The sequence below is a fragment of the Salvia splendens genome, chromosome 22 (assembly GCF_004379255.2).
Source record: "Salvia splendens isolate huo1 chromosome 22, SspV2, whole genome shotgun sequence".
Classification (NCBI taxonomy): Eukaryota; Viridiplantae; Streptophyta; class Magnoliopsida; order Lamiales; family Lamiaceae; genus Salvia; species Salvia splendens.
The window spans coordinates 21,869,922-21,881,043 of record NC_056053.1 but is presented as its reverse complement, the minus strand read 5'-3'; the positions used below and the strand labels follow the sequence as shown (position 1 = coordinate 21,881,043).

The following is an 11,122-nucleotide window of genomic DNA, read 5'->3' as shown; positions in this document are numbered from 1 at the left end:
ACACTAATAAATTTTTGACATATGGAAATATATATTCTTCCAATTCCAACTAGATCAATAAATTATGGAAATACCCTTAATATAACCTCACACTCTTAATTATATAGAAAGTTTCTGCATATTCCATATATAATGCATGCACTACATATTTACACATAAAATAAGTATTCAATTATCGTTTCATACATGCAATGATAAAATTGATTCATATAGTGTTCATAGAATTAATGTACACTAATCAAATTAAATTAATGTCAGTACTGTTACTTGTATTATTTTATTTTATTGGAACTATTACTAATATTATTTAATGTGCAAGTAATACTATTAAAACTAATTAGAACTGTATATTTTACAAACAAAAAATATATATTATTGTTTGGAGGAGAGTTTATACACATAATATATATTTTATTATTGTTTGGAAGAGAGTTTTTTTATACCTTTTAATTAAAATTATTACTTGTTTTATTTTGTTTAAGTTTTTTGATTGGGGATCACGATAACTTATATTGTAGTAATTTATTTTTTCATAATTTCAAATATAATTGCTATGTCATACAATAATCATATGTCGTATTTTGTTTATGAATTTTTCATGGTACATTACAAAGGATTAATATAATAAAATACTACTCTTTTTTAGATTATCTTATCATTATTATATTTCTATAGTTTAACATAATATATTAATATTCATATAATTAATGTGTAACGTATAAAATAAATTAAGAACTATATGAATACTATAAATTAAATTAACAAAAGGAAAGATTTAAAATATTATCTTGATTTATTTTATTATTGCACCTTAATTGTATTATATGAATGCATGTATGAAACGATAATGGAATACTTATTTTATGTGTAAATACGTAGTGCATGTATTATATATGGAACATGCAGAAACTTTCTATATAATTAATAGTGTGAGGTTATATTAAGAGTGTTTCCATAATTTATTTATCTAGTTGGAATTGAGAGAATAAATATTTCCATATGTCAAAATCTTATTAGTGTGACATACCAATAGGATTGCCACCTTGGTATTCCTTAACTAGGGAATTTTTTCTCGAGGAGTGGGGTCTCAAGCAATGAATTTTAGGGCTATTTCAATATTGTTTTACTACTATTAAAGTTATTTTCTGCTACATAATTACACTACTTTAACAAATTTGTAACAGATAATAATAGTAGTAATAAAAATCAGGATGATTACATGATATCAATATTTTCCGCATTTACGCACAAAATCAAAATTTTCCAAAAAAATAAAGATAAAACTAATCCGCAAAATTTACATGATGCGGCCTTCAAAATTTGTGTGTATAGATGGTTAATGCCAAGAGTCGAGAGAGACTCATTCATATTATCAAGAATTTCCTCAATTTGCCTGCACGGGCTTAACTCAGTTGGTTCCTGGGTGGTAGATTGTCCCTAAGCAGACAGGATCGAATGCTGGCAGCCGCAGTGTGGGAGTTTCACCACTGTGGTGGCTCCTTGTGTGCTGGTTACCAGTGTAAGTTCCTCCCACCTAATGGGCCGCTGAGGGTACCGTGTTTGAACCCCTCCATAGTGATGTCGGGCCGGGTTATGGGGGCGCCTGGGGTGAGCGAATCACCTTTTGTCCCTAAGAATTTCCTCAATTAAAACACAAAATCAAAAGTTTTACTATGCCTTTTTCTACTTTGCGGTACGAAACTCTTTCAACCCTTTCTCAACGTTGCATCATGTTGTTTCGACACCAATTATGATGCTTCTATGTATCTTTAACTTCTCTCTATATTCATCATTTAATTCATTCTATCTTATTATCAGTCTCTCTCTCTCTCACCGTTCCCAACTGCATTGTCCCTTACTGTCGATGCATTCGGCAGCACTAGCTAGCACCAACAAATACCTCGCAACCATTATCGCAAAGCCCGGATTCTTATTGAACCCACCTCTCGTCAAAATCTTGGATAGGCAGTGCATATGTTGTAGAAAGAGCTTCAATTTCTAACAAATCAAGTGAAACTAATAAATGAGGCACATCCATTCTTCAAGCTTTTCCTGATATAATTAACAACACTCCATTACATAGGTGTCTCGTTCGAATAGTTTTTTCTAATTGATTGGAAATCAAAATGAAGCCAAAAAAATACTACTACAAGGAGATCCGTATGATATAAGGAATTAAAATCTTCTCCATAAAGGGAGAGGTAAAAGGATTGCTCCACAGCTCTATGCAATGCCAAAACCGAAATCCCTTGAAACGTCTTCAAAATGCAAAATTCCCCAAAGAATCATTGTCGTATGCTGCAAAAGAGATTCCTTTTAGTAAGCAAGTTCGTTTGATAGCAAAAGATGATATTGCTGCACATAACCAGATACAAACATGGGAAAGTAAACTGAAGCAAAAGCAATTAATCAAAAAGCTGCCCATTGAAAGGGATTATGAAGAAACAAGATCATGGGAAAGTAAACTGAAGCAAAAGAGAATAACTTCCATAGGTGGGGTTATCTTACTTCGGTCATGTTAATGGAAGTTCGATATGGGGCGTATTTCTAATGAGAAAATATGATTAGTTCTACTGTTATTGAAGGATAATAATACCACTTGCAGAAAAAGCATGAGAAGCAAAATATAAAACAATTTTCTGTATCAAGAATCCAAGATTCAAGATAAGACTAATCTCAAGACCCAGATATTCTCCATAATTAACAGAACCCTTAAGCAGAGAACATCCACATATTATATCCTGCATATTCTCTCTCAAGTCTCAAACTGCCTAAATTATCTTTAATCCAATAAATAAGCTATACACAACTCATTTAGTGATATCACAAATTCGCTCACTTAATTACCAATTCTAACTTACGTGAAGACATCCATGATCTGATGGTTTAGAGTCATATCTTCTCTGAGTAATGTGCACATGAGGGTTCTCACTTAGTAGTTCATATAGTCTTCATACTAAAAAGTTTGTATAATGTGTAGATCCTAGAAACAAAGACCCAACAATTTCTATCGAAAAGGGAATATTAAATGACAGCCATCATTAAATAGTACCTACACTTGAAATCAGAGTGGTAAAATTTTCAGATAAACATAAACAGCACACTGTATTAGCAAGGTTTACACAAGCAGATTGACATGTAGGTCATGTGAGACTTCATTTGGAGACTACAAAATAAGCAGCATACATAGAAAATCACAACATATAAATGAATCCATACCTTGGCGCTCGATGATCAACCTCTCACTCAAATTTGCCAAAGTACCACAAAGCCTGGCCTCAATAGCTAAGGAACCAACAACTTCTTCTAACGATCTCAGCTCATGGAACTCAGAATGCAAAACCAAAGACGAAAAATGCTCATCCACAACAAAACCAAAATATTTGACAACGCTTCCAAGACTCGGAATCCAATCACAAACCGTTAAACCCAATGCAGATGATCCAGGACAAGGACCAGCTTGAGGAAACCTCTCATACTTCCTCAGCCACTTCCCAAAGTACTGAATCAAAGCCTTCAACTCCTCACCATTCAACTTACTCGCACAAGCTGCGAAAATAACCTCATCAAGATTTGCAGACGCGAGAATATAATGCAAGCACAGCTCAGACACCGAGAATCCATCATGTCCCAACATGATCAAGACCGCAGCATCCTTCGCCAAGCTCTTATTTTGCCCACTAACGCCCTTACCACTCGCCTTCTCAATCGCCAACGACGCTTGCCTCTCCCAATCCTCCCTCACACTCGACAGGCTTCTATACCCATCACCAGGCAGCATCAAGAAATACTTCAAAATGCACATCAAGTCATAAGCCTGAAGGTCCAACAAGTGTTTCACGCACAAAACAACCAAATCCGACCTCCTTTTCTCGATCAACTTGTGAACCAAGTTCGACGTAGAAGCATGTTCAACAACCCCATTAGCTATTAGACTCCCCAACACATCCCAAACCTCCAAACTAATACAGCCCTCCAAAATCAAGCCCTTAACATCCCTACCCATAAAAAGCCCCAATTTCTCCACCAATTTACCGACATACACACCTTCTGTTTTATCAGCAGCAACAGAAACCCCAACTTTATTTGCGAGATTCTCCAAATGCGAAGTTACCATTCCCACGAACTTGGATTTACCAAAGGAATTGGTGTTTTTTCAGTTTCCTCCTCAGATCCTTGCAGAATTTGTGACCTAATTCGATAAGCTCATTATCTGTTTGTGAAATTTCCCAGCCGGTAACCTTTTCACAGAGTTTTGAGCTTGCTGGGCGCAGGACTCGGGCTTCAGCTTGATGAGAACAGGCTCCGGGTTGAGCACAATCGGGTAATCGGTTTCTTCGTCGGGTCGAGTTGGAATTGAAGACGAAGCTTTTGTTATCACTTCCAACAAAGTCATTTTGAAGAGAGATAGAGGAACTTTAGACAAGTGACTGAAAATAAAGTTCGTTGCAGTAGTTCCTTATTGGTGGCGGTGGAAAATTGCCAGCGGTTGAGGCGAAGGGGAAACGGCGACGATAGAAGGCGGCGGCGGCGGCGGCGGTGGTTTAAGCTTCAGAAAAAGCAGTTTACTGTCTACACATAGGGAGGAACCAACCGCGATGTGGACTAAGGTTTCATGTTAATGGGCCGTGGGCTGTTATTATGGGCTATCAAAATTAGTAATAGTAGTATTTCATTAGGAAATTTAAAGTATTTTATATAACCATTTGTAAAGAAAAAACCCACTGGATCAAATTATACATGCAATGCAATGCAATGTTTTTTTGTGTGTTAATTAAGTAGATTTTGTTGTGTGTTTTTTGAAGAGACGAAGTTGAAAGTTTCCTCCATCATTGTATTTAGATCGATGACGAATACTTTGAAGCTTCGAAAACCCTGCAAAATTATCGAATTCTTGGACCAAGATTGAACCCGAGAAGGTTGGGATTCATTTTCTTTTTTATTGTAGTTGGCAGAAGATGAGATGGAAGTGCAATTTGTTGGTATATATAGATTTGAAAATTTGATAAAAAAAATCTACCACACCCCTACTTATTTTTATGGCCCGAGCCTCACAATGCACGGTTTGGACGCATTCGATGCCACCCGCCATCCCCAACGGTACCAGAGTATTTGCAAATATCTTAGCAGAATATATAGTAGCTGAAAACAAACTACAATCTAATAAAATTAGTTTCTAGTGATGTTATCTGAATCGATAAATCAACATAGTACACAGGGGTTTTAGAAAATTGCAGTTATAGTCTAGAAATCAATTCTAGGGAATAACAAAGATGATAGTTTGTTTCAAGTTGGTTGTGGAGTGCTCCAATTTTGTGGGACTGGGCCATTGTCGTAAATGACCTCTCTATGGCACGACCAAACGAGTCGTATTGCTTCTGGAGTTCCGATTCCAGCTCCTCTAGGATCTCCAGCGGGGCCGAACCTATAGCAATATACGAATAAGTATAAAACTAACTATTCAAGAATAAAATCTGAACAACAAAATGTGTATACCAATGATTTTGTGGAGCTCCCGTTGTTCTTGCTCTCAATCCGACATATGTAGTTCCATTCACCGAATTTCCAATGATATTCTACAAAAAATAATATAAGAAATAAATATTTATATAATACTCCAATATGATACACGAAAAAATAAGATATTTTAATCTTACTTGTATGAACAAAGGATCATTCGAAACAACCGCGGCTGTTAAATGCGCGTGCATCCTTTCAAGTGCTTTTAGTATCAATGGAACCTCGTTTTGTTTGTACTCCGTGACAACCTGTAATAGTGATACATATAAATAAGAGTTGAAGCACTAAATGCACATCACCATTTAAAGCTTTTTCCTGGTTATCATACCTGGAATGGACCGAAGATTTCTTTTGTTACGAGATCATAGTTCACGTCTTTTAATATTTCTTCAAGTGGAACAAAGACAGCAGTAGGTTAATGGCACCATATACTGCTGGGATAGAATGGTTTTGTAAAGGCTCGCCACCAAAAAGAAGCTTTGATCCCTTTATCTTGAGTAGTTTGTTCAAGTGATCGAGCATCGCTTCAGTTGTTACCTACAAGCAGAAACACATACACGTTACCGATACAGAAAACAACACATACTTGTAAGAAAGTGAACTTTGAAGCTATATTGTTATAGTATTGAAATTCGAGCAAGATCTACTAATTCTTTTCACTCTTAATCGTATAACTAAATATAGCCGGCAGTATATAGTGAAACAAGGGATGAATGGGGAAGACGAGTACTTACAGTAAGAACAGGGCCAATTGTAAGATCCTCCAACTTCCTTCTAGCAGCAAGACCGCTCAGTTTCTCCAAGACCGAACTTTTACCCCAATTCTGTTGAAGACATGAATAGTTGAAAGATGATTTCAAGGGAAAAAATAAGTGATATTGAAGTTTAAGTGTCAATGAATTTTTATTTTTTTTTAAAAAGTGCACATTTCAGCAAAAGTTATCAGCATAAGACTCGTTGTAGCTTACTTCATGCATGAATAGAATCGACTGTGCTGAGCACTTCTGCCCACTACATGCGTATGCGTCTTGATCGCACACCCAAGCAACATAGTTCTCCTAAAGAATAAAGAAAAGAAATTCAAAATGATTAAAAACACTAAAAGTTGCATGGTTAAGTGCAAAGTTTGGAAGCATAGAAATGTAGTTTTGAACCTCTTGTACGTCAGGCCCAAGAATCTTCCAGTCGAAACCAGCATCTTCAAGTCTAATACGCCCACCAAGATCAAGAGCTAATTTCTCTGCTACTCTCGAGCTACCAGTGAAGAGAGTCATACGCGGTTTTCCCTAATGATAAGAAATGTTAAAGAAAAACTCTGTTGCTAATGTAAAGTCTATTGAAAAAGCATATGACATAACAATGGAAACAATTATTTCTCTCGCAAAAGCTTTGACATTCTCAATAACCAACAATGGAGTATAAATGTTCATTGATCGAATGCATAAGAGAACTTCTTGTAGTTGTCTCCCTAGCATATACCTCCATGAGAACTCTGTTCATAGTAACTCCATCCGAGTTTATGAAGTCAACGTCCTCCGCAGGCAACCCACAATCATGGAGCAAACGTAGCATTTGCTCCATAACAATAGCGACCTACATACATAAAAATCATCAAATCATCAAAAGTTGAATATATTCAATCGCTCTAAAATTGATATATATGCAAACCGAGTAACATAATTTTCTTTTTCAAAATATATATGACCCCTTACCTTGCTATCAACTTTAAGAAGTGGCTTATTCCCCATATAAAGTGCTCCCATCAACTGAAGAAGCGGAATCTCCAATGGGAAATTGAAAGGAGTGATAATTGCAACCTACAAAAATCATTTAGCATAACGTTCAGTTAATGAAAATAACATATTTATTGTGATTTAACAAGGAAAAAATAGGACTCACCGGGCCATATGGCCACCTAAAACCGTGACTCTGCTGACCTAGATGATTCCCTGGTACTCCAACGACCTAGCCAGGAACCGAACCTGCCAGTTTCAAATGAATCGCACAGTTCATAATATGAAGCAATAATTTTGGGATCTCTGGTAAGGTCGAATGCAAAACTGAACGGGATAACTGCAGTACCTGATCACCACAAAAGTTCTCCAAAAACTTCTGTGTAACGAAAACTTCCATAAAGCTTGCTGGTAGCTCTTTGGAGACACCTTTGTATCAGCTTGGCGAAGAAAGAAAGTCAGAAACCTAGAAACAAAATGCAAATGTTCTTTCGAATTTAATTAGAAGTCATCAGTTTTCTGGTATAACTCCCTAGTTTTCTTGAGTTAGGAGTTAACCTCAGGTAAGGCCAGCTTCTGAGCTGCTTTTGTCGTTACGTCTCCGAGCATGAGGTACCTGAGGCATAAGTTTTTTATTTTCAATTTTGGTAAATGAAACCGAGTTGCATGGGAAACAAACTGTCATCTACTAAAAGGCAAAGATAGGAAGAATATGAATAAAACACAGGAAAAAAAAGACCAAATCAAAGGGGCAAAGAGATAAATCAGCAATAACCTTTCTGGTGCTTTGAATGGGTTGTGTAAACCATGTTTTGGGCACTGCGCCAAGCTGTCCACAAAAGGCTGCAAAAATCATCAATGGTAAGAACATCTTCAGGGGAGATACTTCGACAACGTAAGATTAGTAGGATCCGAAGCCAACTTCACCACACTAATGCCTCACTTGTTGAATGCAAGATACAAAAGTTACAAGACAAAGGAGGTAGTAAGGCTACCTTTATTTCATTCTGATTCACTTCAGCAACTTTAATGAAAGATTCGCCATTCAGAGGATCCGGGATGGTATTCCAAGTAGAAGAACTTGTCCATTTTCCTTGCACTGGTTATTCAGTAAAGTGATAACTAAACTATATTTTTTCAGATAATAGTAACATTACATTTTAGTACATAAAATGCATTTCATTTCTGATAACAGTAACACTACATATTTCATCAACACAACCACATCTTTATTTCTGATTACAGTAACACTAAAGGTGAATAAGAGAATTATCAGTGAAGAAAGAACTAGACTACATTCAAACTGAATTTTCAACTAAATCACTTCCCAAATTATGTACCTAAATTGAGCACTTCAGCTGGCTGAGAGGCTGATACTTCCTCGGCTTTCACAGTCGCAAATGGTAGTGAATGAACACATCTGCAACCAGACAATTCTTAATAGCACTCATCAAATGGCAAATTTCATTTTCGAATTCAGTCATCACATGCCAACAGAAAAATTGGCATTTTTCTTCATAACATGTGACAACATAAAGCTAAAAATAAAATAAATAAATCTGATACTCTTCTTTCCCATACACACAAAATAACACCACAATTCACAACCAAATCAATCAAGATTCAATTTTTATCAACCTTCCAATTTCAAGAACTAACAAAATCCTTCAAAAAACACAACTTCTCGAATAAAACGCCACAGCCCATATACAAATCCACCAGTTTTTTGAGTTACCTCGAGAGATTGGAGTTGCTAAACCAGTAGATTGAAGCAGCTTTGTTCCTCAGATTCCTCGAGACAAATGAGCCGTACATGATTCGTTCAGTCTATTTTTTACTCAGCGTAATGTGGTGGCAGCGTATCTTTGGTTGTGATGAGGAAATCAGTATTTGAGGTTCACAGGCATTAAATATTGAAGTTTGTTGATCAATCATTCAATTCAATTCTGTTGATTTTACCAGCTCTGCGAAATTAAAGATGAATCCTTTGAATATGTAAGTTGGGCTCGGCCCAATTGAATACATACAAAAAATCCAACATTTTTGTTTGTTACAAACATAAGCCCAACTCTGAAAATCAGTACAAGCCTAATTAAATTTCATGTTATTAAGTCAAAGTTTATGATCAATTGTCTTATTTACAATTTATTCAGTAATTTTTCACACTATTTTAACGTATTTTCATAATTTTTACATCAATTTGTATAATCCAATATTTTATGTGTTTTTCCATAAGTTCATATCCAAATTATCTCATGCGTGTATTATATTTCAAATAAAAAACTAAGGTTGATTTAGAATAGAATAAACTACCAACTTTACTAAATTGCAACTCTAAATTATTAGTAAAAATTTCAGGAACAAATTTTTTTATAACATAAATACAAAATTGTACAAGTATTCATATTAAGCATCTCCGTTTATAGTAGTGGTATATTTATATTGATTATTATGAGAGGTACACATGAATACCAGCAAATTGTTTTCAATTAAATTTTTAAATAATACTCCGTATACTATTTTCTTGGAGACATGATGAATCGTGATAGATTGTCTTTTAATGCTCAACTATGAAAGTTTGGCTGTGACACATCATTTGACATTTGAGTTTTTTCTCTTTTCGTTAATTATCAATCTTTATCAAAATAATCATGTTGGCTTCAATTATTATCGCCACTTAATTTTTTGGTATGTATATTTTCTATTTTTGTAGAATAATAACAAAGTAACTAAAGTAATTTTACCCTAATCCGGAGTAGTATATAGTAACATGTGCACATCATTTGCGACCATTATTTTTGGTATTCATTGTTGTGTAGTTTTCTTTAATTTTCAATTTTGTCTTCTACCTTGTTGAAAATGGTGAATTCATTTGGATTGAGAAACCTCCATTGAGGGGGAAGAAGTAACTGCCAAAATTGGAGAAAACTTTCGATAGAGAGAGTGGAGAAGAAAAAGAGAAATTTTCATTATGGACTACATTTTGAAAGAAGTTAATTGCAAAATAGAAGGCCTTATATATAGACACAAATACAAACAAATGAAATGCTAAACACTAACTAATAAAGGAAAACAATATCAACTAATTACATTTTTATTTTTAATTTCAACATACCTTGAAAGCTAGGACCAGACTAACATTATGAACACATGTGGATACAAAATGTGCAATACATATTCACTATACAAAGTTTGGTATGCTCTTAAATACTTGCGAGACCTCATGAGCAATACTTGTCATTTAGTCAACATTCTCATTTCTTAAAAATCAATGATTTATTTGTCGATAATACACAAACTTTCACTAGTATTTTTTTTATTTTCTCCCAAATTTATTAAAATCAAAATGATGTTATTTTGATTGTTAAATACTAAGTTTTAATTTGTTAGCTTAATTTTCGGTCAAACAAAAAATCAGAAATTTTGAAAATGCTGAAAATTCATGTACTGCACTAATAGACACCAAGAAGGGAAGCAAGGGGCTTGTATTATAGTTTTTAAATAAAATTTTCAAATTTATAAAAACCTCTATTAATAATCTGAAAAATATAATTTTTCATAAAATTAAAAATATTAGTCCTACTATTATTTTCTGCATCCATCCATCCACCCATCCCTACTTATAGTTAAATAACCTTAACTCAAATTATACATAAAATTTTCATCTAATTCAAATGAAACCGTTGACCTTGTTGAATATAATACAAGTGCACTAGTGGGATTAAATTGCCAAGAATCTTGCTCGAGTCTTAAGTTAATGACTCTCCATATATCTTATAAGGACTGAATCACATAGTATAATAAATGGTTATGTGACTATATCAATAAAAAATACACATAGTATAGAGTGTCAATGGATGATGCACCTG

The 11,122-nt window shown here is 34.6% G+C and overlaps 1 protein-coding gene and 1 pseudogene across 1 annotated transcript; both read right to left on the bottom strand.

Annotated features, from left to right (window-relative positions):
- Positions 1-2,037: 2,037 nt before the first annotated feature.
- On the bottom strand, positions 2,038-4,150 carry LOC121788023. The gene is made up of 2 exons (XM_042186873.1): positions 3,220-4,150; positions 2,038-2,298 (listed from the first exon to the last, which is right to left on the bottom strand). The coding sequence occupies exons 1-2, from the start codon at positions 4,115-4,117 to the stop codon at positions 2,261-2,263; spliced, it is 936 nt and encodes a 311-aa protein (XP_042042807.1). The 5' UTR covers positions 4,118-4,150; the 3' UTR covers positions 2,038-2,260.
- A 1,011-nt stretch (positions 4,151-5,161) lies between these two features.
- Positions 5,162-9,151, bottom strand: LOC121787994 (annotated as a pseudogene).
- Between the last annotated feature and the right edge of the window lie 1,971 nt (positions 9,152-11,122).

Bases quoted from the DNA above. Each gene is read 5' to 3' on its own strand.
- LOC121788023 (XM_042186873.1), bottom strand. From the start codon at position 4,117: ATGGTAACTTCGCATTTGGAGAATCTCGCAAATAAAGTTGGGGTTTCT. The intron at 2,299-3,219 runs GTATGGATTCAT...TCTCTTTTGCAG, and splicing joins GTTGATCATCGAGCGCCAAG to CATACGACAATGATTCTTTG.